At 47.6% G+C, this 26,882-nt stretch overlaps 1 protein-coding gene across 1 annotated transcript in view; it reads right to left on the bottom strand.

The window, feature by feature from the left end:
* Window positions 1–26,882, bottom strand: part of LRP6 (LDL receptor related protein 6) — an 880,431-nt gene that overhangs the window by 167,907 nt on the left and 685,642 nt on the right. Inside the window, exon 18 of the mRNA XM_085652091.1 lies at window positions 12,772–13,008. Within this exon, the coding sequence (XP_085508217.1) occupies window positions 12,772–13,008 (237 nt within the window). The remainder of the gene's footprint in view (window positions 1–12,771; window positions 13,009–26,882) is intronic.

Here is a 26,882-nt window from a genome sequence, read left to right on the forward strand (position 1 = left end):
ACTCTTCTGACTCCTAAAATAACAGATAGTTTTTCCAAGAGCAAGAAGAGAAATGTGATGCCAGTGAGTGAGATAAATTTGAAACGGATTCCAGTTCAGAGTCTCAGAGCTGGTGACCGCATAGTTAAGGAAACTGGTGAGGTTTGGGCAGAGTTGAGGGTACTTGAAGCCTCCTCTTTAAGTCTTACTCTACTGCTAAGCAAATTGTACATCAGCTGTTGAATGCTTGTTTGAAGAGAGTTTTATGTTTAGCGTTCAGGGGCAAAAATCAGTTTCAGATTATATGCTTTTCAATATGTAACAAAATGCTGAGGAGGGATTAAATCCAAATAATCACTGACAGCAGACATAAAGCAATGACATAGTCAGTAAAGTGAACATTGTTTATCAGCAGAATGTTTATTTGAAGTTGAAAATAGCCATCCAGCAACACATTCATAATTTTGTTTACATTTTTTTTTTTTTTTTTTAGCACTGGCGGGGAGCTCAAGTCCAAAGACCTTCCCAGTAAACGAGCTGAATAGGTTACGGATTCGTCTTTACCATTAGAATGTTATGCTTATTTGACTCTCCCAAACACCTGCTTTCCAAGTTAATTTCTAAAAATCGCTGCTTTCCTGCATCAAAAGAGTATTGTAACTGCCGTTATATAAAGCTCTATATAAAAAAAATCCCAGATTTCTTTATTCACATTTTTCAGATGGTACAGCATATACAAATGTAAAAAAAATGAAAACCATCAGGGAATCGTCCTGATAGCCAAGAAGTGATAGAAAAACACAAATGTAGTAATGTCTCACCCCCTCAAAAAGGTGGGATAGTCCAGATTAGGTCTCATTTCCCCACCGTATCAGGGGTTGGGGTAGGAGGGAAAGGGAAGCAACGCACAATCGCACAAATTTGACCTCTCATACATTTGTAGCAGACTGTCTAGGCATAGGGCCTGGTGGAGATGGGTCAGGGTGTTAGATGGCACCCAAGGGTCTTCTCAACGGATCTCAGTCTTCCAACCTCCCAGCCGGTGCACATACATCCTATTCACATCATTCACCCAACTAAACAAAGTAATTTGGCTGCTGCCAGAGGGTGCGGGCATTCGCGCACACTGACATGTGTCACGTCGTCCACTTGCACACCCCAGTTTCCCAGTTCTGCCCTCAGGTGTATGGCTAATGGCTCCATGGCGAGCTCCAAAAGAAGTGGGGATAGTGGGCATCCCTGCCTAGTCCTTCTCTAGATATCGAATGTGTCGGACACAATCTGTCAGGTGCACACTCTCTCTCTGGGCGCTTGATCTAGAAGGCAAACCCATGTCAAAAAGCCGGAAACCCATACCTATTCGCTTCAGCATCTCTCATAGATACTCCCAAGATAAGCATCAAACGCCTTCTCGATATCTAAGGCAACCAGTGCTGCCTCCACCGCCTTGTATCGTGCATCACGCACAAGAGCTTCCTCAGTTTCATGTGGATGCCGCTTCCTGGCATAAATCCACACCGATTCCTGTGTACCAGGTATGTGACCACACAGCTCAAATGCAGTGCCAGTACTTTCGCAAGGAGCATGCCATCCACGTTAAGCATGGACAGCAGCTGAATGAACCGGGATCCGTGGGGTCCTTGCAGGGTTTTAACCATACATTTTTATCAAGGCCTCCCTCATGTGGGTTGGTAAGTCACAGTTGGATCAGGCTCACAAAGGCTCTCTGGCAGGGCAGGAAGTAGGGAGGTGGAGTATGCTTGAAAATACACAATGGGAGCCAGGCATCTACTGTGGACTAGGTCCCGAAGAGCCTCTGGAAGTTCCTCCAGTTGTATGTCTTCGTCTAGCCCCTCGGACTGGTCCTGCGTTAGGCGGGGGGATCTCGACCTGGTTTAAGAAATCTGCCACTACATGTTCCCCGCTGGCTGCGCGTATACTCCCACCAGCTGGTCTCGCAGCAGGAAACTGATTGGTGCCTGTTCCACTGCTATTTCGACCTCTGGTCGATTTAGAGAGAATGGACGGCCAGGACCTCTCACGTTTGAGCAACCAGGCCAGCATGCGGCCTGACCCGTCTTACTCCCTGTGCAGCTGTTTTCATTAATCCCGCTGCACATGACAATTGCAGTAAAGCGCCCCTTTTTGACATGGCCACCCCACTTTTTGCCTGGTATTTCAGCCAATTTTGACTGAAGTGTACTGGGTTCCTACTTACCAGGTCCCCAATGCCAGTGCTCTTTCCCTCACACAAGTAACTGCGCAATTGCTCGCCAATTGGCAAGACCTTAAGCACCTATAAGTCCCTAGTAAATGTACCCTTTGTACCCGTGGCATGGGTACTATAGAGGGTCCCTAAGGACTGCAGCATGTATTATGCCACCCTAAGGGACACACCACCAAACTCATGCATACTGCCATTGCAAGCTCTGTGAAATGGTGCAGACAAATGTTAAAACATGACAGGGCACGCAACCTGTGTGCCATACCCACAGACACACCATTCAATATATGGAAGTCATCTCTATCAGGCCTAATAGCCCTAAGACTGGATGCATTATATTATAAGTGAGGACATATTTGCAGGAGCAGATATTATTATTAGGAGCTTATAAATCGCACTTATACCAAAGGGTGTCCTGCTGCTGCACACGGACTCCCTGGAGCACGAGGGGCCTGTTCCCTAAATAACCAAGTCTTCAGCCCCTTTCTAAAAGAGAGGAGCTCCTCGGCATTCCTCATATGAGCTGGCAGGCTGTTCCAGGCTTTCGCTGCACAGTATGAAAAGCTATTTCCTCCTCAACTGGCCTTTTTTATTCGGGGCACCGCAACTAGTCTGCCTTCGGAGGAGCACAACGCTCTCCCCGGCCCATACCAATCGAAGCACCTACTCAAGAACTCTGGGCCACTGCCCTTCAATGCTTTGAAAACAAAGCACAGAGCCTTAAATTGAGCTTGTCTTGATACCGGCAGCCAGTGCAGTTGCAGGAGTCCGTCTCGTATTGGAATGTCTGTTAGCAGTCTCGCCGCTGCGTTTTGTACCAACTGTAATCTGTATATATGTTTTTTCTTCAGATTCAGGTACAGTGTTACAGTAGTCCAAGCGCGACAGAATAAGGGCTGAGACTGCTAACCTAAAACCATCGGCTGGAAGAGAAAATTTAATTTTTCTCAATATCCTAAGGATATGGAAGCATGTCGAAACCACTCCGCTAACCTGGTCCCCAAAATCAAGTTTCTGGTCCACGATCACGCCCAAATTCTTTGCCTTGCATGTGGGGACTGGTGGCATCCCCAATGCTTCAGGCCACATATCTGGCGTCCAAATGTTAGGATTGTTCCCGAATATCATGACCGCGGTCTTCCCTGCGTTCAATTTAAGGCAATTCGAGGCCATCCAGCCTGCAATGTCTTTCAGGCAATCATGGCACCTCGCGGCCATATCCACTTGAGACCCTCGCTGTATGGATAACACGATTTGTGTGTCTTCTGCATAGGAAGTGAGTTGCAGGCCAAAGGATCTTATCAAAGCTGCCAATGGGCTGACAAATGTTGAAAAGCATGGGGCTCAGGGAAGACCCTTGCGGAACCCCGCAAGGGAGGGCAAAAGGTTTGGATTTATCAAGCCCCAGATCTACTGTTTGGATTCTGTCGGCCAGAAAGGATTTCAGGAGGCTCCATGCAGTGCCTTCCACCCCCGCCCTCGACAACCGGTCCATCAGCATCCCGTGATGGACCGTGTCGAAGGCTGCCGACAGGTCCAACAGAATCAGGACCGCCACCCTTCCCTGGTCCACCGCAACTCTAACCTCCTCAGTGGCCTTGATCAAGGCCAGTTCGGTGCTGTGAACTGCATGAAACCCAAACTGCGTAGGGATGAGTGTCTTAGTTCTCTGAAAGAAAGAACTTAGTTGCCTATTTATGGCCTTCTCCAGTAATTTGGCCAGAAGCGGGATATGGGTCTGTAGCTATTAGGGTCATTTTTATCCAGACTAGGTTTTTTTTATTAAGGGAAGGATGGATGCGAATTTCCACCTCCTAGAATAGTTACCCGAGTTAATGATGGTGTTGAACACTGGGGTAAGTGTGGTTGCAATGACCTCGAGACAGTTTAAGTACCGCCACTGGGCAGGGATCCATAGGCGATCCTGATCGTAAGCTTAGTCATGGTCCTAAACAATTCTCTGGAGGAAGAATCGGCCTTCTTTATCTGATCAGCAAAGTAGTTTTTTTTGGACTCTATAATCAATTTCTTGTACATGTGAGGCTTTCTTTGTACTTTTCTTTGTTATTGGAACTGTACCCATTCCTCCATACCCTCTCAAGTCTCTTACAGTCAGTTTTGTGTTTTTGCAGAGTGTCAGAAAACCAAGGGGCAGAGGGCTGGGCCCCCCTTGGAGTAAAACGTTTAACTGACGCAAATTTATCACATGCCCTCTCAATCCACCTTGAGTAAATCTCCTCTTTGTCTATAATTGTTGGAATGCTGGGGGGTATTTAAGGTTAGAAAATTGCCCATCTCAGTCCCAGCTATATTTTTCCATGCCCAGATGGCAATCATTTCCCTTAGCTTGAGGTCAGCCTGGATCTGAGGCACTTGTGAAAGTGTGAAAATGATAGCTGCATGATCTGTCCACGGAAGCGGCAGAGTTTCCAGTTATGTCCAAACCAGGGTTATCGGAAAAAATGCCATCCAGGGTATGCCCTGCTATGTGCGATGGTCCAGCCACCCTCCGTACATGAGATCCATAAGTCTTATTATCCAGGTCCAAGGCATCCTCCAGATAGAAATTAAAATCTCCCATGATGGTGAAGGAGTTCAAGCACAGTGTGATAGAGCACCCAGGGTCACAAGACCCGTACTCACCCCGCCAGGATTATCTCCCCTCCAATGTTCTCCCTTCCAGGGCGCGCGATCCGGAATAAACACCAAAGCGTCCATGACAACGGAGACCCCGCCCCTCTCTTTGTTACAGGATCCAATCAGGAGAGACGACGGACCGGAAGGACTACCCCTTGACCCCGGAAATCCCTCCTCCATGCTGACGGCCGGACAGAGAAAAGACGGAAGACGAGAGACAGACGGCGTCGGAGTATCGTGGCAGGAGATTTCGACTGGAGGAGCGAAGGAAGGAGAGGACGGGAGGGGAGAACCCGAGGAGTGGTCCGAAGACTGGTGGAATCCCCCGGAGGTGGCTGAAGAGCGGCCGTAACTCGGAGGAGAGTTACGGCGGAGCGCGTGAGTACCAGCTACCTTCTTTAAAGCACGCTGGGTACTCTGTGTAAATAGTACGACTCCTCTGTAAATACTCCCTCTAATTTAGACACGCCTTATCACTCGGATAGACACCTTGTAGATAATATACAGCACCGTGCACTGTGTAACTACTGCCCCCCCCCTTTTCGAGCACCCCTCCATCTTTACCGAGTCTTGTCCTTTCCCCTTCTCTTCCCTTTTCCCTCACGGTCTGCTACGCCTTTATCACCCCTGGTTGTGGTTATGGTACCGGACATCGAGCCCCAGTAGGACTAACGGCTCCTTTCTTTTCTCTTATTGCCCTCCGAGGAGCCGCCCCTACCTGTTACAGACGTCTGCCACCGAGACCTGAAGTCTCTGGAGCACCAACCCGGAAGACAGCGGCCGAAGAACACCACACAGTTTAATTTCCTTCACCTTCCCTGAGCCATATCAGGGTTCCTTTTGCTTTCTATAAGAACTGGCTTGTGTACAATAAAAGACCGATATTGCACATTATATCCGGCCTCCTCGCCTGCTTTTCCAGCCCGCCGACCCCCCACGTTCACAGTTGGTGTCAGAAGTGGGATTGCCTGGAGGCATGGAGGCCGTGATGAAGAGGATGGCCGACACCCAGGAGCAATTGGGGATACTAATGGAGCGGTTCTTGAAGACCGCCGAAGACGACCGAGGTCAGCTCCACGATGTGCTGAAAGGTCATGGGGACTCCCACGAGCAAGCCATGGGGAAACTGACCACAGTTCTGAAGCATCAGAGACCAACAACCTCCCTGCCTTCCGTGGTTCTCCAAAAGTTCGTGCCAGGGGAGGACCCGGACTATTTTTTTTACAAATTTCGAACGGCTAGCACAGGCTGCCTCGTGGCCTATCGACCGTTGGGGCCACTACCTGGGGCCCTTGTTGACTGGTGACTTGCAGGCTGCGTATCAACAGGCAAACGTACAGGGTAACACTCCTTACGCGGATATCAAGAAATGCACCTTAGAACGATTGGGCATCGACGAGGAAACATACTGTGTAAGGTTACGTCAGGCCAAGGAAGGACCACAAGAAACCCCCCGAGCCCTTTCGTTCAGAATCAAAGACTTGACCAATCGATGGTTGAGACCAGATACCGCCACCAAAGAGGAGATCCTCGAGAAAATATACCTTGAACAATTTCTGATGTCTTTACATCCCGGCACGCAAAGGTGGGTAAGACAACATGCCCGTCTTTCCTTCGAGGCCGCAGTGGAAATAGCGAGCGCCTATAGTCGTGCGCAGGAGACGCAACGAAGCAAGGAGGAACATCCACATAAGCCACATCCCTCCACAAGCCTCCGAGCTCATCGCCCCCCCCTCCCACGAAGACCGGAGCCTACCCCCCTGTTTCCTGCCCCTATGCTGCCACGACCTATCAACCCCGGACCCCAATGCTATGCTTGTGGGGGTTTTGGGCACATCGCTCGGGTATGCCCCCATAAGGAAGAGCCGATGGAGGTTGGCCTTGCCCGAAACTATGTATGCTCGGTTCCGGGTACGGCCCCACCCCCGTTCCATTGTCAGGTGAATATCGACGGACAACCCCTCATGGCTCTGGCAGACACCGGGTGTCGACAGAGCGTTCTCCGGCCTCAGGACCTGTCTAACCCCGTCAACCCCCCCATCTGGAATGGTCGCCATTCAGTGTGTTCACGGCGACACGAGAAGGTACCCGACCACACAAGTGCAAGTCCAACACCCCAAGGATCCAGGAACCACCCTCACCGTAGGGCTTGTACCAGCACTTCCGGAACAGGCCATATTGGGGAGTGACTATTCCGGCCTTCCAGGACTTCTACAGGACACAACTGATTCCCTGACCCGATGGTGGGAAGAAGCCCCTTTCCCTCAGGGGCCATCCTCCCCTGCGATTGAACCCCGAAAACCAAAACACAAAAGAAAAAGGAGAAGAGAGCACCCTGGTGTTTTCCCAGTGGTCCCGGACGAACACCCCTGGCAGACCGACAGGGAATTCAGGGCAGCACAGCGAGAAGATCCCAATTTGCAGGAAGCATGGGCAAAGGCGTTAGACCACGAGGATCCCCTTACCGTAGGTCCTTACTTCTTCAAGAAACATGGGTTGTTATACCATAAGGGAGGGACCCAACAAAAGCCCCAGCTTCTGATCCCTGGCCCCTTCCGAGATAAGGTCCTGTTTCTTGCCCACAGCCACCTCCTGGGCGGTCATTTTAGCGATGAAAAAACCCGCCAAACTATCTTAGAAAAATTCTACTGGCCCGGGGTACACCAACACATCAAAACGTATTGCAGAGTGTGCCCGGTGTGTCAAAAACATAGCAGGTATCGACCTCCTAGGGTACCCCTACAGCCCCTTCCTGTTATCGACGTACCGTTCAGTAGAGTAGGGATGGACATTATAGGGCCCATGTTACCCTCTCGAAGCGGCTGTCGATACGCCCTCGTTATTGTGGACTACGCAACGCGCTTCCCTGAAGCCCTACCGCTGCGTCAACCTACTACCCAGAACGTCGCGAAAGCCCTCATCTCTGTGTTCTCTAGGGTGGGGTTTCCCCGGGAGATCCTCACCGATCAGGGCACCCCTTTTATATCATCTCTTATGAAACAGGTCTGCTCCCAACTGGGGATCAAACAGATCCGGACCTCGGCGTACCATCCGCAAACCGATGGGTTAGTGGAGAGATATAACGCCACGCTAAAACAAACCCTAAAAAAATTGCTGGGATTAGAGGCAAAAAGGTGGGAGGATATGCTACCCCTTGCCTTGTTCGCAATTCGCTGTAAGATACAGAGCAGCACAGGTTATTCGCCCTATGAACTACTGTATGGCCGACCCCCTCGTACCCTCTTGGACATGGCCCAAGAAGCTTGGGAAGCAGACCCTGACCGTACTCGTCCCCTCCCGGAATATATGGCTAACCTAAAGACTCACTTATCTATGATAAGGGACATTGTACACCGAAACCTAGAGAACGCACAAAATAAACAAAAAGAGCAATAAGATAGGGGTACAAAAAAACGGGTCTACTACGTGGGGGATCTGGTTCTGTTAATGATGCCAACCTCAGATCAAAAACTCCTAGGGCAGTGGCAGGGCCCTTATGCCATCCTTCGACAGGTAACCCCTGTCACCCACGAGCTAGACCTGGATCCCATCCGTGGTATTACACAGATATATCATGTGAACATTTTAAAGAAATGGGAAGGCCCTCGTCCCATCCTATCCGGCTCTGTCACTCATCCTTCCCTTTCCTTTTCCCCCTGCATAGACCCAGGACTAACCCCACAACAGTGCCTTGAACTTAAGAAAAGCCTATATCCATTACGCCAGGTGTTTTCATCTTCACCCGGCCGTACCACCATCACAGAACACGCCATACGAACGGAACCTGGGAAGGTGGTCCGCCAAAGACCTTATAGAGTCCCTGAAGCCCGCAGGGCGGTTATACGGAGGGAAACAGAACAAATGGTAAAGATGGGTATAATAGAACCCTCGGTGAGCGACTGGAACTCTTCGATAGTTCTCGTACCCAAACCGGACGGGTCTGTCAGATTCTGTATTGACTTCCAGGAAGTCAACAAAATATCCTCCTTTGACACCTATCCGTTGCCACGCGTCGACAAGATGGTCGAGCGCATAGGGAAGGCTCAGTATATCTCCACGCTAGACCTCTGTAAGGGATATTGGCAGATACCCCTCAGAGAAGAGGACAGAAAGAAAACATCCTTCTCCACCCCTGAGGGGTTGTACCAATTCCTCGTTCTCCCGTTCGGCCTTCATGGCGCACCTGCCACATTCCAACGAGCAATGAACCACCTATTACGGCCCCACACCCTGTATGCGGGCGCATATCTGGACGATATTGTCATTTATAGTGATAGCTGGACACAACACCTAGAACACCTTCACAACGTCATGACCTCCCTGGGGTCTTATGGGTTCACAATCAACCCCGCCAAAACCACCCTAGCCGCCCAAACGGTAAAATATTTGGGATACCTCCTGGGTGAGGGCCTAATACGACCCCAGAAAAGCAAAACCGAAGCCATCCATTCCCTCCCGTTTCCCCGGACTAGAAAAGATCTTCGTGCATTCCTAGGCCTCCTAGGCTATTATCGGAGGTTTGTACCCAACTTTTCACAAAGGGCTGCACCGCTCACTGATCTATTAAGGAAATCCATAAAAACAGAAACACTTCTTCAGACTCCAACGCCGGCGTTGTGGCATGCTTTCTCTGATCTGAAAAACGCCCTGACCTCCAGTCCCGTGTTAGTGAGTCCCGATAACTCACGACCGTTCCTACTCCAGACAGACGCCTCAGAACAGGGACTAGGAGCGGTCCTATCACAAAAAGACCCCTTTGGGAATGAGAAACCCATCCTCTACCTCAGCCGTAAATTATTCCTACGAGAAAAGAACTATGCCGTTGTGGAAAAAGAAGCCCTAGCAATCAAATGGGCTGTGGACAGCCTCTGCTACTACTTGGAAGGGCGGGACTTTACCATATTCACCGATCACGCCCCCCTGGAGTGGATGGCTCGGAACAAGGGACACAATGACCGGGTCCTCCGCTGGTTTTTGGCGCTCCAACCCTACCACTTTACCACGGTACATCGGAAAGGAGCAGACCAGGGTAATGCGGACTATCTCTCCCGCTACCCGGTGTCCTCACCCGGTACACGAAGGACAGCTAGGGGAAGGGGATGTGATAGAGCACCCAGGGTCACAAGACCCGTACTCACCCCGCCAGGATTATCTCCCCTCCGATGTTCTCCCTTCCAGGGCGCGCGATCCGGAATAAACACCAAAGCGTCCATGACAACGGAGACCCCGCCCCTCTCTTTGTTACAGGATCCAATCAGGTGAGACGACGGACCGGAAGGACTACCCCTTGACCCCGGAAATCCCTCCTCCATGCTGACGGCCGGACAGAGAAAAGACGGAAGACGAGAGACAGACGGCGTCGGAGTATCGTGGCAGGAGATTTCGACTGGAGGAGCGGAGGAAGGAGAGGACGGGAGTGGAGAACCCGAGGACTGGTCCGAAGACTGGCGGAATCCCCCGGAGGTGGCTGAAGAGCGGCCGTAACTCGGAGGAGAGTTACGGAGGAGCGTGTGAGTACCAGCTACCTTCTTTAAAGCACGCTGGGTACTCTGTGTAAATAGTACGACTCCTCTGTAAATACTCCCTCTAATTTAGACACGCCTTATCACTCGGATAGACACCTTGTAGATAATATACAGCACCGTGCACTGCCCCCCCTTTTTCGAGCACCCCTCCATCTTTACTGAGTCTTGTCCTTTCCCCTTCTCTTCCCTTTTCCCTCACGGTCTGCTACGCCTTTATCACCCCTGGATGTGGTTATGGCACCGGACATCGAGCCCCAGTAGGACTAACGGCTCCTTTCTTTTCTCTTATTGCCCTCCGAGGAGCCGCCACTACCTCTTACAGACGTCTGCCACCGAGACCTGAAGTCCCTGGAGCACCAACCCGGAAGACAGCGGCTGAAGAACACCACACAGTTTAATTTCCTTCTCCTTCCCTGAGCCATATCAGGGTTCCTTTTGCTTTCTATAAGAACTGGCTTGTGTACAATAAAAGACCGATATTGCACATTATATCCGGCCTCCTCGCCTGCTTTTCCAGCCCGCCAACCCCCCACATTCACACACAGTCCATCCTCCAGCAATGCGCTGAGCGAGTCCAGGAACGAGCCTCTATGCCCTGGAGGACGACAGATCAACAGCGCTTTAAAGATATTTTGGGGGAGAGGCGGACACTGATAGACAGAGCTTCACATGCTTGGTTAGAGGCAATAGAGAATGAGGGCTCCAAACTACTATGATAAATAACAGCTAGCCCTCTCCCCTCTTCTTGAGGGTCGGTCCAGCGTGTGGCAAACAAAGTTTACAGGCAAGGCCTTCACAATATCAGGACCGGATGTGTTATCCGTCCAGGCCTCAGCAATAAAAACCATCATGATCTGATGCTCTTCAACGAACAAACTGCATTCCAGGCTATGTTTAACCAGCGACCTGCTAACAAACATTTCCATGGAGGAATGTTTGTACCCATGTTCTGTGGGACCTTCCCCTCTTTGAGCGAAGCATTGCAGCGGTAGGCCAGAATATCCGTCGTAAGACAGTGACCGAGCACGCACTTAGCGGCCAACTCTCCCGGCCTTGTGCTAAGTAAAAACCTAGGGCAGCAAGCTTTCCCACCCTCGGATTCCAAGCAGGTTGGGGGAATATCTTAAAACATCTGGTGAACCAGAACCAGGGGGTCTGGCCCTGAGCCCGAACCGGGCACGGATGGGCGCAGAGGGGCTTGCCTTAGGCGTGCCGGCGGCACGGTCGCGCATGCTGTATTTAAATGCCATGCCCAGTCCACCCGCCCAAACACAGCCCAGTTCCCCGCCTCCCTGTCCCTCCAATCAACCACCTCTCATTCGGCGTCACTGGGAGTCCTGAAGGTCAGGCAACAGCGGTAACCCTGCACGCCCGGTAAGACTAATTAAAAAGCAAATTAAAAGCAAATAGCAGCACTAGGAATGTAAAAACAGCGTGACCTGGTAGGTATTGAACACAACCCGCACTCCAGGGTTCAGATATGCCTCGATGTGCTGTCTAGCTTAATTGCTAGCTAGTACAAGCAAACAGGGAAGTCATTTTAAGTATATGAACTGGAGACTGGTCATTATGAGCTCCCCAGCTACACGATGTCTTCACTGAAACCTATTATGTTTGGAATCAAATACCTTGTCTTAATAAATCCCTACTGATGCAAGTAGTGGATTTATTAAAACATGCACACAGAGGGAAAGTTGTTAAACTAACAAAGGAGTATCGAAACCGATCGAGAAAACAGTACCGACGCGAACTAAAGGCCTTTTGGCCTCGATAAAGTTTTTCCTAACTTGAGCTAAGATAGCACATCCGAACCCAATGGCGGAAAAAAACAATCTGAGGATGGAGAGGATGCCCATGCGCACTGTAGTCCAGGGGAGGAGTCACCTATCCCAGGATACCTCGAAGACTCTTCCAGGACAACAACGTGCAAACATCCGGACCCAACACTAGGCGGCGATCTATGCACAGATATGAATTCAGCAGCCCACATGCCTCGAACATGTTAAAATTCAAATGTGCCTACACAGTAATGAGGCTAGAGACCTGATTAAGACATTTAAACATCTGAAATGGCGATTACCAGCATACGCAGTATACTTTGCTCCACAGACTAGACTAGACTTAGAAAGTTAGGATATTAAGGAGTAAAAATAAATAAGAGTAGTGAGAAAAAGGTAGACACAGCTAAAAGACTACATAAGCAACAGTGCAGTTGGACACCATGAAGGGTCTGATGACTAAATGCAGGTAGGTAAAGAGGCAGAAGATATGGGACTAGCAAACAATCATGAATATACATACTGTTGTGTTATTGTGAATGTTAAGATTTAACATAAGCAACATATTTGCAACTTTTTAACAATTTATACTGGAGATGGATAAGAAAGACTAGCTGCGACAAGTTACCTTCACAGTTTTTCTCATCAGACTTGTCCTGGCAATTGGCATCTCCATTGCATCGAAGAGCCTCATCAATGCACTGTCCGCTCGAACACTGGTACTGTGAGTCAGAACAGACAGGGCAGTTGTGTTCGTCACTGTGGTCCTCGCACTCCGTGAAGCCGTCACAGCGCCACGCCACTGGGATGCAGTCAATTTCACCAGTTAAACAACTGAACTGCTGAGGGGAGCATGTTGGAGGTTCTTCAGAAAATTAAAGCAAAATGACTGATTACTCAAGTAGAACATTTCATTGCTCACAATAAACAGTCTCTTTTAATGCAATTTCAACCAACACGATCAGTAAATGAGCACTTTCATGAACCCAATTTTTGCAATTAGAGCCAAATGAAGATCACCAGATATCTCACATGCAGACGCTTCAAGCACAGACTTAAACCACAACATCTGTATGTTTGAGTATGTCTCACACTTGGTTCTGATGATGCTCCTAGCCAATATTAAGCTGTAGCAGCAGAGCCAAAGTTAGTGATGTGAAGTGCTGTATGTATTACTGGACTATCAGTCAATAGGGTACATTACCGCCTTCCTGTGACATCTGGAGGCGCCATTCTTACAAATACAGAAACCAAATTAATTTGCCAAGAGGAATATGCAGCAATAAAGAACTTTTTGAGATAACATGGCTAAATTATCCATGCTCTCTGACACGTATAGAATGCTTTCAAAATGAATGAGAAACTCATAGTTGCCATCACAACTCAAATCCTGCCTCTGGAAAATCACAGGTTATGTTACAAATTTGTATAGAAGAGGAATAAGCGATAGATGGAATTACTTGAACATGAGTCACTGATATTTTCTTGGGCACATTCCATGGCATTGTTTTTAAGTTATCTGTACCAAGACAGAAGTTCACCAACAGAATGGTGTATTTTTTCCCACTCTGAAACAGGGCTTAAAAAGTAAGACCAATAATAACTCAGGCAGACAGGAGATATTACTAAAATTAGCTGAGTTAGGTGGAGGATATGAGAACCAGATTGCAGTTTGTGCTGCAATTTAACTTCTGATGAATTTGTAAGGTTAAGTTACAAAACGTTAACACAAGAAAAATGTGCTACCCTATTAAATTGGGTTACCAAGTATTCAAAATCCAATAAGAGCATTCTGAGTTTTCTTTGATGACGTGGGAGTCCACTTCTGTAGGAAGCTGGGTCTGTATATAAATATACCACTAGGTGGTTATACCGTGCACAGAGTTCAGAGAATCCCCCAGAAGTATACAGGGCTCAATGGGGCTTTATTTGTGGTAGTATGGGCCAGGAGGGAGGTTGGGGGGGGTCACAAGGCAGCACAAACATACACCACCAGCTGTTTAGGAGCAGCTGGATGCAGGGTGCAAACAGGGTGTTGGGTGCCCGATGCAATTCAATGGGGAAATTCGGTTTGGGAAACTGAAGACTTCAGGTGGCCTCGGAGTACATGTCTCAATAAATCCCCCACTGGCATCAGTGTTGGTTTATTGAGAGGAGAAGTTTGATACCAAACACTCCTAGGTTCAGAGAAGCCATTATGGTGCTGGGAACTCTAGTTATTGAGCTCCCAGCACATGTACTCTCTATGTCTTTCCTGGCACTTACAATATATATGCTTATGCAGATATGCCCACATCTGTGATATAGTGCACCCTGCCCTGCTAGAGGGGTGAGTTACCTATACGTTAGGCAGTGCTAGTTGGCATGGCACACAGGCAGTGTGCCATGTCGACTGTCGTTTCTCACCTCACAGAGGAAAGCAGGCTGCAAGGGCAGTGGCATGGTCCTAGAAGGGGGTCGCCCAGGGGACTCTCTTCAGCTCCCAGGTCCTAGGCACTCAGGGTACCACTCACTAGGGACTTACAGGGAGCAGAAGTACCAACTGAGGATTTTTATTTAGAGAAAGAACACTGGTACCGGGAACCTAGTGTGAGAAAGTGCCATCTTTCTTGCATGGTATGCCCCCACTTTTTGCTGAATTGCTGAATGTACTTTGAGTGTGGACTCCTGCCAATCAGGTGCCCAGGGCCTATGTTCCTTCCCTAAAACAAACCAAACCCAAATTGGCAAACCCTGGCCACATGTCAGACCCTAGTAAATGGTACCCTAGGTACCCAGGGCCTTGTGACCAGGGAAGGCCTCTAAGGGCTGCAGCAGTCCTTGTGCCACCCTTAGAGGCCCTGTACCCTTACACACACACACACACACACACACACACACACACACACACTGCCTTTGCAGGCTGAGTGTTTGGGTGCAAGCCAAAAACAAAGTCGACATGACACACATCCCTGTGTGCCATGCCCATCACCTACACTGCCATGGCATACATCAGTCACCCCTCTAGCTGGGTGCCTTATGCCAATGGTGTGGGCACAGGAGCAGGAGCCCTGTGCCCCTACAGTGCCCAGGTCCATTCCTGAGCACTGTAAGTGCAGTGCTGCCATTTAAGAGTACATGGTGCTGAGAGCTAGTCAAACACGAGCTCCACAGCACCATTATGGCAACACTAAAGACTGAGTAGTTTGGTATCAAATTTCTCAGCACATTAAACCCACACTGATGCCAGTGTGGGATTTAATGTACCCAGCAGCCCAGAGGGCATCTTAGAGGTGCCCCCTTAAACCTAACCTACAATCTACGTCTGCTCTGAGGCTGCCTAGGCTGCCACCCAGCAGACATGTTGCTGGACCCCCGGGTAGGAGAGCCCCTGCTTTCCTGGGCCTGCAGCAATGCACATCCTGGGCGAGGTGCAAATCTCCTCCCCCAGGATGGGCAGGGGGAAGCTTCAAAGGCATGCCGCCTCTGTGAGCTTCCCCAGGCCACTGCAACGTCCCACTCTGGCGGAAAGCTTTGGCCGGAAACCCCAAATAAAGACAGGGGATGTGCCAGCCTGCCAACCCCACCCCTCAGGTGGGGGAGGCGAGGTGAAGCACATCTCCGGGCTCTCGCCATCTTGAAGATGGGGAGCCCTACCCTATCAGGACTAGGCTACTGCCCCCCTCCCACAGGAGAGAGGCAGGATGGGGGGTGTACCCACCCCAGGACAGGGACCCGTTGGTCCCTGCCCTTCACCTACCTGTAACGCCCCTAAATCTAGTATATAGGGGCACCCTGAACCTTCCTTCCCCAGATTCCAGATTCAAAACTACAAAGAAGAGCAAGAAGAAAGAAGACCTGCCCTGCAGCTGCTAAAAAGAGGAAGACACCAACTGCTTTGGCCCCAGCCCTACCGGCATGTCGACCCTCGAACCTGCTCCTGCTCCCACCCGGCATCTCTAGTGGTCAGCAACCTCACCAACTCCGGAGGACCTGGCTACCTTTTGGCTCTAAGCCCCTGGGACTCCCATGAGTAGAGGCTCTACTCAAAACCTACCTCTAATCCCTGGCAGCAGCCCGGAACCGCGAACCCAGCACACTCTGCACCAGCCAAGCCTGGCCAGTGCCGGAGTGAACAAAGACCCAGAGGATGACCCCACGGCGACTGTGACCCCGAGTCAGGCACCCAAGGACCTCCCTCGACACTCCTGAAGAAGCCTGCAGCCTCAGAACAAGGTGCCCCCCTACCGCGATCAACAGAGGGTAAGATTTCCCGAAACCAAAAGGCACCCCTGAACGCGGCGCCCCGCGGCCCCCTGTGCCCAATCCCGGGGTACCTACCTATCCTCCAACTACCCAACTTACCTCTCGAAGTGGTGGTGACACCTGAAGAGTCCTCGTCCAAGCTTGCAGCCTTTTTCTAAACCGGAGATTTCCCATTGAAATCAATTGAGCGCCCGAAGGCTCAAAAGCACCCTGCACCCAGCCGCCCGAGTGTATATACAGAGCCAGCTTCCAACAACTAGCCACCAGGTTCAGCAGGTACAGTCTATGCCGATGCACCCTCTTTGCCGGTTCAACGGTGCAGAAGGAAAGTACTTCAGTCTTTCTTCAAGTCCAGAAGAGTTAGGAGTGCCCCACTTATGTTCAGAAAGTGCCCCTAGGGTACAGTCGTAGACCTTGTCAGTAGGCAATTGGCTACTAGCTTCCCTCCATCGTGACTACCACTTCCTGGTAGTGTGGCATCTAGCTATTTTATTTGAAGAGTTTTATATAGTGCTCGCTAGACCAGGAGATATCGGAGCACTTTATCCCAGGATTGACCATTCTGCCCACTCCCAAAATGGCAGAACCCTTCTCTCAGTGTCCAGAGCTCCCTAGCCCAACCCAGAGGTGTGGCTAAAAAGAGACTACACACCCTGTTCCTACTGTCAGCCTGTCTGCCTAAACAATAGAGCAGCCTCTGTCTCTATCAAGTGTTTCCCACTTGCTCTTCAGAGAGGGCTTCAGATTTGAAGCTCACCTTATGTGCAAAAACCCATGTGGTTTCCTGCAGGAGGGAGGTAACACCTCTTCCAGTGGCAGGTCTCTATTGTTATCTTTCCTGGGAGTCGTTCTCACATCTCGCCAGGAGGGCAGAAAACAGGCTGCAGGACAGACCCCGAGTAGAACACTAAATGGGCCTCAGAAACCTTGGGCAAATAAAGTGGCAACTTCTAAAGTTGCACTTTACCCACCAGTGACATTAAATTTGATTTAAACATTAAATCAGATTTAATGCACTGATTCTTTTGATACCTTACAGTACGAACTTTAGTAGTCTCATTCAGAAATTAGCAGCTATGATGTGTTAGCCTGTAACTCTGTACTTACCAATGGGGCTACTAGCCTTTCCACAGTAAAAACAACAATTTAAAGTTTTACTGATGGAACATGTAAAAGTACATGTTCCACTTTTAAACATATAGAAATCTGCCTTGGGGCGCGTTAGGGCTATATCAGGGGTGACTTCCATATATTAACCCCTTCCATGCTGCGCAGATTCCGCCGCTGTGCTGACGGAATCTTGCGCGGGCGTGGTCATGACGGAACGGTTCCGTCATGAGCACAGCTCAACCGTGGCTCATGACGGAACCGTTCCGTCATGAGCACCGAAGGGGTTAAAAAGGGACTTTTGGGCTTTGCCATTACCTTAAATGGCATAGTCTAGTTAGCAGCTTAAAACATGTCCTTTCAGTCGTCAGGGGCAGACTGGGAGCCATGTTTTATCTTGTCCCACTCAGGGTGGCACAAGTGCTGCAGTCCCTGGGAAACACCAACTTAAAGGCCCTGGTACTCCCAGTACCATATACTATGGGTTTACAAGGAAGTTAGGCTATGCCAATTGGGGACAAGCCAGTTAAACATTAACCATTTTAAGGGTCAGAGCACATGCAGAGTCCTGTTGTGCAGGGTTCAGTGCATTTAAGAGTCATCACATCAGTACCTAGCAGTCAAAATGGGGGCAAAAAGTGTTGGCAAACCTGCAAAAAGCCTGCTTCCTTACACCAAAGCACATATTAAAACCCTAATATTGTACATGAGGAATGCGACTTGCTAGAAAAATCAACAGCTATTTTCAATAACTATTAAAACTACAATTCAATGGTAAAGTACAATTTTGAATAAATAATAAGGAAAGTAACTTTTCGAAAGCTACCTTTTTCCAGCCCAAAGTTCCTGGAAGCTAATTTTCATTTGTTCTCCAACTTCTCCCAGCAAGTCATTAGCATATTATAGGTGTGAAAAAGATGTGAAGTTCATCCCAGGAGCTACAAAATAGGTTACTGTTATTGACAGGTCGACCTCAATGGGCAAGGATGACTCCTATGAGCTCAGCAGAAGGGAGGGAGCTGTGAGCATCCTTTCTGAAATGAGTGTCATTCTGCTCAAGTGTGAAATCCTGCTTGATTCACACACAATACTTCGGGTGCTCTTGAAATGAAGGGAGGAGAATGCCAAGAAAATTCTTGTGGATGCACTGTCTCATTGCTGAAGAATCATTTTGTCCTAGCAGACTTCTGTATCTGGGTTTGTTGCGGGTACAATGGGTGCCTTAAACTGGACTTTATCGTTAGATCTGGGATGGTCCTAATAGTGCCATAGTACACTCCCCAAACACACCCAGCACTCTTAGCCCATGTTGTATGTGGTCAAAGACTTACACCATCTTGAAAATGCCCAAAGTTGTTAGGGTTGGACTGGGAACTTTTAACCTATTGGTTAGGATGTGCCAAGGAGTTATTCCCACCCACTAGCCAGTGTAAGGCATAAATGTGGAACCTCCTGGCACCAATTTCAGAACACTATAGGAACTGTGGAAGAACAAGATGACTGGACCTGTGGTCTGTGACCTGAGAGAAGCCCTGAAGTACTGGACCTGCTCCCGCTTGTACCCAGTACAAAGAAGTGGACTCCATGGGTTAGAAGACTACTCTTCTGTTAAAGCGGTAGCGATACAACAAGCTACAAGAGACCTTTAGTGCAACTGACCAGAGGCAACTGGACCCTGCCTACCACCCTGTGAATGTCTAAAATACTTCCCCAGAGGTCCTGAAGGGGACTAAGGACCAAGTTAGAAGGCAAAATCTTTGACCAGGATGAACCTGGTTGGTGTATTCAACTTGTGCTCCATCGTGATCAGCATCAAACTGCGCTTATTTCCCGCTCTACTGCAACCACTGACTATCAACTTTTTAAAAATCATGTCTCTGGTTGCCCTTACTGGATGTCAATCTGGTGTAATTTTACGTATTAAATTTCACTCCAATTTTCTAATTTGTTTTGGGATTTTTATTGTTTCATATTTTCCTTTTTTCCTTTTAATGTTTTGGTACTGCATAAATACTTTACACATTTCTCTATGTTAAGCCTGTCTTCTCAGTGATGTAGCTAGCAGGGGGTTGAGCGTAGGTTAATAAGTGACTCTGTAGAGTCAGCCCGATAAAGGTTAAAATTGTTACTTGAGGTAAGTAATCACCCACCCCAAATAGTAATCCAATTCGTTACAGATACTTCTAACTAAGCACAAATTTCTCACATGAAGAGTAGACACCACAGTCGTACCTTTCAAAGTGGAGAGTCTGGGGAGTGGACTCAGACCAAAAGATCCAGCAGAACAGAGCGGGATATGCGACACTCCCGCCAGACCAGACTGTCTGGGCAGTAGCGCTTTCTGAACATATGCACCAACACCCATGTTGCAGCCTAGCAGATGCCTAAAGCAGGTACCTCTTGAGCAATGTGGTTACTATAGCCTTTTCCCTGGTGGAGTAGGCCTGCAAGACTTCAGGGTGTTGTACCTTGTCCAGTGCATAGTAGATTTTGATACACAGCACTGTCCACCTTGACAAACTCCTCTTTTGCACTGCCTTCCCTTTCTTTGTCCCAGGGAAATTCACAAAAAGCTAATCTTCCATGTGATGGTCGTTTGTGTGGTCAATGTAAAAGCTCAGATCTTTCTTATAAAACCAATGGTCTCTCCTCCTTTGAGGGGTGAGGCAAAGCAGAAAATACCGGTAGAGAGATTGATTGGCCAACACGTAAGGTAGCCACAAAGGCTGTCCTGGTCTACACGTTAGTCTAGGAAGATGGTGGTGTAGGACAGTTGTAAGTCAAGCGCCTGAAGTTTACTTACTCTAGCGTAATGTAAATGAGAAAGATGGACTTTAGAGGAAAGTCTCAATGTGCAGCTGTGCATCCTCTCTAATGGCATGCTCATGTGCAACAATATCAAACTCAGGCCCCATTGTGACATAAAACATGGTTTTGGGGGGGGGGGGGGGGGGGGGGGGGGAGGCGAGATGGGGGAAATTGCGAGTCAAACCATGACAACTGGAAACTCAAACAACTGGGGCTGATCAAGCATACACAAAGGCTGAATGGGCCGTCTAATGATCTATCAATCTGCTCAACACAAGTTCTTGCTGAGCTACCAAAAGACCAAACAAAAGAGAATCTGAAAAGCTTACCTGTAAGGGTTCCATGCTTCACCTCAAGCAAAATTGCTCGCATTAATTGACATTGAGGAAGGACATGTAATGCACGGAGGATATCAATCACCTAGGTCGGCAAGAGTAATGCATTTAATCACCGCCGCTCAATATTCATGCACCGAAGTATAGGTAGCTGATACTCAGATACAGTACCCCGCCCTGTTGCTGAGGCAGGAGGTACTCCTAAAATATTAGCCTGATTGGAGGGCAAATGCGCAGACTTAGGTGCTCTGGTTCCACACACTCGCGGCCCAGTCCAGGGAGAATAAGACTACTTGGGTTCGAATCTGTCCTGTGTTTCCTCAGACCTCACAGCAGGAGAAGTAGCAGTGGAAATGTTTACAACATTCCTTCTTTCCATTCCAGCTGGAGTGAGTCTATGACTGAATGCCTTGGGGAAAACTACAACAGACGACATTTTCCACAATGTACACTCAACAGTGGCAGACCGAACTAGCCTGGGCAAATCCCACTGGTTGAAGATACCTTTTGCAACATTAAGGCGACTCGCCTGTAGAAGTCTGTCTTGAGACCAGTCAGCTCTCTGGGGCCCAAAGGAGCATCCAGAGAGCTGGAATCATCTTTGTAGAAAGGATTCGTTGAAGACCGCTATCTGCTTTAAGTTTGAAAATGCCATGGAAAATCCAGAATGCACCAGGAACAATTATTGGGCTAAGTCAGATTACGGTTCCACCGCAGGTGTGCAACCTCTAGCTTGACTCCATGAGACTTCTCCCTAGACCTTGAGGCAGCACTGGGTCAGGCTCCGCATGTCCTTCTCGTGGTTATGTCTTGACTACGTCATACTGGAATACTCTCAGGAGCAGCCCCAAGATCAGACCCGCGACTGAGCAGGATCTGTGCTTCAACCCTTTCTTATGTTCGGTGACTTAGAGATTTGCCTCCTGCTCCTAAAACACCTATGGGTCCATAAGGGCACACTTGCTGCATGACATTAGAGTCAAGGTGTGTGCCCAAACACCATGTGCAGTTGTGTGACTGACATACGCTTCCTGAAGCCTCAGTATGGCTTGAATTCTGTTTTCAAAGGTGGAAATACTTACCTAGCGCACTTGTGCAGATATTGGAAGTAGCCTAAGACAGACAAAGTTAGGAACAGAGAGATGCACTGAAGGTTGCAGAAAAAAAGGAACGGAAGTCAGTGAGCATGGGTGATGCTTATATGCAGCTCAGCTCTGTCCCTTCTGAGGTTGTATAGTTACTGTGGAACCTCACAACCCCATCAACTGGTGTGTAGGAGCACTGCTAAAAAAACATAACATCCACTTTGGTGTCTGGGTATACTTTAAAGGTGAGGAATCAGTGGTCAGATCAGATCCTTACTTTTAAAACATGTTCTAGAACCTCAATGACAGAGGGGAGATTGTTCTATAGGTTTGTAGCATTACATTATAAGCATTTCAAATTAGAGAAATGGCACCACGGTAATTTTTCAAAATTAGATCACCCTGGGACTGTCAATTTACACTAAAGAAGACTGATTCACTTATTATTTATAAGAAACTGAATGAATATCAAAGGATGGCACTGTATTAAGTCATGGTGAATTTTTTATTTTATTAACTGTGAGAAAGACACTGATGGTATTGTTACAAAAGTGATATCTGGCATAGTAAAAATCTGTTAAAGTAGGTTTAAAAAGTGAGGCGACCATTAACTACTTGAATGCCTAGCAAATAATGAAGTACATAGTTTTACATGTCGGTGTAGTTTTGCATTCCATGGAACTCGCTGTCTGATTCACGAGAAACTACTGATCGTAATAACGCTTGGATGGAACTTATCATGGCTCCAAATCGTGCCAAGTGATTACTTTTGAAAATAAGAAGATTGCCATTGTTCAACTATTATTGTGAGAAATATAGCGCATGGATACAAATATTAGCATTCTTTGGCTTTCGAGATTTTTTACTGATCAAAAATAGGACAAATCGATTACATTAGTAAAGATGCCGCAACGATGAGGGTCAAAGACCCGTGCGCACAGCGAGTCACAATATCGTCCTGAATCCTCTCTCTATTACTCAACTGTTGGTGCTCACTCTAAAATGGTCATCGTCAAACCATTATAAGCATAAGGAACGGGACACTCCGCAAGATTGGGTATTAAGAGTTGGTGGACGGGAAGGGAAACAGCGCTGACGAACAGGCGGAGAACAGTGGAATAATTTGGATTGGGTGACGGGTCCATGCGGAAGAGAGGGACCGTTTCTTATTGGCAATGAAGCTGACGAATCAGGTGGGATAGCGGACCTGATAGGAAACAGGGTAGTAAATAGGTAGGCTAGAAACTGTGCGCTGCGATTGGTTGCCCCGCCTTTTATAACCAGAAGAGCTTCAACAATCACAGGTACAGAGTCAGAGATTCTTGAAAGGGTCTTTTTGGAAATTGAGGGGATTAAGCTACATGTGATTGTACGTCATATTGAAAATAGGGGTCTAGAACGTTTTTCTCCTTTGTTTTTTTATTTATGCAAAAATAGAGGAATAGGATTCTCTAGTTGAGCCTTGCAGCCAATGACTTCATGTGAAAAGATATGTGTCGGATATTCTCACCAATATTATTTGGAAAAGGTGAGATGAGTTGGGGTTTTTGGCTTGGGACATGAGAGAACAGTAACGTGTTGATTGTGGCTTTAGAACTCTCGTATGGGAGGGAATTAATTTGTCGACATGGGGGGCAACTAAGATAACTAAATAATAGTTGCTTTTGTCAATGGTTTTTTTTTTAGATATAAATTTTGTGTTCCAGATGTACTTGGAGGATTAATTAATTGAGAAATTGGGAGAAGAGCGATGTGATATGCAACAAAAGTGGTTTTTGAAGAGTACATAGGAGGTGGGTGTGATTCATGATTAAGGGCAATATAAGAAGCCAGACAATAGGAAGCATCAATAATAAAACGAATGATAAGGGGGTAATAAATTCTTTTTATGGACTGTTATAGGCGAAAATGAGGAGTTGCAATAGGAGTTTTGAAGACATTTTTGGGATATATGCAGCAATTAACTGTTTTCTATGTATGACGTATTGAATAGTGCTGTGATGTGCAGCTTTAAGAAATCTATTAAAAATGTTAAATCTAAAAAATGTGCAGATGAATATTAAGATAATGTGATGGTGAGAATAAGGATGATCTGTATAGTCACATCCTGACTAAACTGGGAGCTTGTAAATAGGTAGGAAATGGTATAAAATGATATCAGGTCGCTAACATTCATATAAGAGGGATTAGATTATGATTGGATGTTTTTGTTTACTTCACAGCCCTGATGATGTCCCAGGAGGGGACGAAACGCGTCGGCTGTTGAGATCATTTGGATATAGAGTTCTTGGATTGGAACTGGAATTATTATTTTTGAAAAAATTGAATTCTTGGATCGTAAATATATGGAATTAACGATTGATGGATGAAAAATACATTTATATGGAAATAATTGTGGAATGAAAGACATTTACATGGAATTAAGGATGGAAAAAGACAATCAGATGGAATTAATTGTGGAATAAAAAAGATATTTGTATGGAATCAACTCGACACTCATGTTGGAAAGAATTTTATATGAAAACTTAGAATAAAGATTCTTATTGTTCAAATCAGAAAATTTGCATTAGGATATTGTATTGAACATAGGTGCTCCTTGTATGTGTGAATTAAATCGATTACATTGACTGATTATATATGAACAATACAGGACGATAATAGAGCCTTGAGGAAGCCCTTTTAGGGCGAAACGCACGTCGGCTGTTTGCTTTTGGAAAAAGAAAAATAATAAATTGGAATGATCTACAGCTGCATTGGCCGTCCAGTAATTTTGAATTGTCTATGTTTGTTTGAATACATTAGAGGATGAAAGTAATATGTATATGTTGTGCTCTGTTGTCATTGTTTGAACTAGCACAATATAGTCTTAATGGCATTACTGCACTTACAATGTCTAAGAATTGGCTTAGACACTGTAGGGGTACGCAGCTCATGCACCTGTACCCTCACCACTGGTATAGTGCACCCAGCTAGAGGGGTGACCGATCTATGCCAGGGCAGTGGGCTGTAGGCATGGCACACAGGGATGTGTGCCATGCCGACTCTTTACTTTGTTCTGCACCAAAATATGCAGCCTACAATGGCAGTGTAAAGTTACAGGGTCTCTAAGGGTGGCACAATAAGTGCTGCAGCCCTTAGAGGCCTTTCCTGGTCACAGTGCCCTGGGTACCTGTGGTACCATTTACCAGGGACTGACCTGTGGCCAGAGAGTGCCAATTGGATTTGGTCTTCAATGCAGTTTTAGGGAAAGAACATAGGCTCTGGGTACCTGATTGGCAGGAGCCCAGGGCACACTCAAAGTACATCAGCAGTTCAGCAAAAAGTGGAGGCAACCATGGAGATAGAAGGCACTTTTACACTTGCTATCTCGTGGTCTTTCTTTATTTGGTTCAGCGTGTCGTCCACTATGCTTCCAAAGAGCTGTTACCCACTGAACGGTGCATTCAGTATGTTGTTCTGCACCTCAGGCTTCAACCTGGAGATCCACAGCCATGCGTGTCTTCTTTCTGTGATGCAGATCATCATTTGTCTGCTTGATATTTCCACGGCATCTAGGGCAGATTTTAAACATGTATTTGCTATATTCTTAACCCCCTCTACAAAGTGGCTTGCTCTCTTCTGGTATTGTTCCGGTAGGTGCTTCAGTAGCTCCCCTACCTCCTCCCAGTGTTGGTATGCATGTCTGTTAAGCAAAGCATTAGAATTGGTTTGACGCACTTCTCTCGACCTTTCTCCCCCTAAGGTCCATTTCTCTTGCTTTCCTTGTCCGGTTGCGGGTCAGTAGTGGTTGGTACATTAGCCCTCTTCCTCGGTGTTATGATGGAGTCCGCTGTCACCAACCCCTTGATGTAAAAAGGATCCTTGGAAGAGTATTTGTATTTTTTCTCTCGAGGCCTGACTGCCTTACATGTGGCAGGCTCCTTAAATGCATACTTACCTTGGTCTAGCACACTTGGCAGCATAGGAAGGAATTGGTTCCTTGATTGTGTAGGCATCAAATTCTCGAGCAAAAAACATGACTTGGATTTTTCCTCCTTCCGCTGTACTCCATAGGTTTCTGCTGCTTTTTTGAAGACATGTTTGTACATACCAATGTCGTCTGGTGAAGAGGGCCTTCAAGTATAGGTGTTGACAGCTTCCTCTGGGGAGTCTGTGTCGCGGTCCTGCAATTGTAGCTCTTGAACCTCAGAGGTTTCAGATCCCACGTAAGTTTGTTCTTCCTCTTCGAAGAACTCTTCTTCCTGTTTCTCTAGGGGTTCGGGAATCGTTGGAGGCTCTAAATCTTCAAAGCTCTTTTCGATTTCCGTCAAGCTTTTCAGCTATATCTTGAATTGCTTCAAGCTATTGCTCCTTTTTTCGTTGCAAAATGCTAGCTATTTCTGCTTCCAGCCTCCTCCTCTTCATGATCTCCGAAGCGTGCGTTCCAGTGTCACAACCTTCTGCCTTTCTCTTCGCAGTCGACAGTGCCTTCACTGCTGATGCCGGTGTTAGGCAATGTTTTCTGGGTTTTGACCTCTTTTGCTTCGATGTTGATGCGTCCTTTCCTTGACCATCCTTAGACGTCTTGGATTTGCGTCAGGGTCTTAGCCGTTTTGAAATCCATGTCCAAGGATCCTACGGAGTGTTTTTCTCGGGACGCAACTGCAGATGTTGAGTGCTACGACACAGAGGCTCCCTTCGAGGCCCTGGAGTCAGTTTTTCGGGTCTTGTCTAGTTTCTTCGAGGATGACTGTTCTCTTACCTAACTCAAAGTTTTCTTTTTCGACCTTGACGACTTGGATGTCCATGTCCGTGTTACCTTCTGGACCTTCTGCAACATTGTCCTCTTCCTCGCTGGAGAGGCCCAGGTCCCGTAGCGATGATGCTGTGCTCTGCATGTTGTGGTTGGCTCTTCTCTGTCTCGTACCCTCAATGTTTTTAGGGTGAATGCCGAACACGTGTTGCAGTCTTCACTTCGATGATCCACCAGTTAGCAGAGGTTGCAGACTGGATGTTGGTCCTTCTGTGCGTACTTGTGATGCCAATACTGGCAAAACTTGAACTGTGTTTTGTCAATTACCACGCACATGGAGACCCTTGTACACGCATTATTTTCTGGTCGTCGACAAGGATGTTTCCCCTCTCGGCACCCTACGCCACCTTGATTTGAAGTCTGGTAC

The sequence above is a fragment of the Triturus cristatus genome, chromosome 4_1 (assembly GCF_964204655.1).
Source record: "Triturus cristatus chromosome 4_1, aTriCri1.1, whole genome shotgun sequence".
NCBI lineage: Eukaryota > Metazoa > Chordata > Amphibia > Caudata > Salamandridae > Triturus > Triturus cristatus.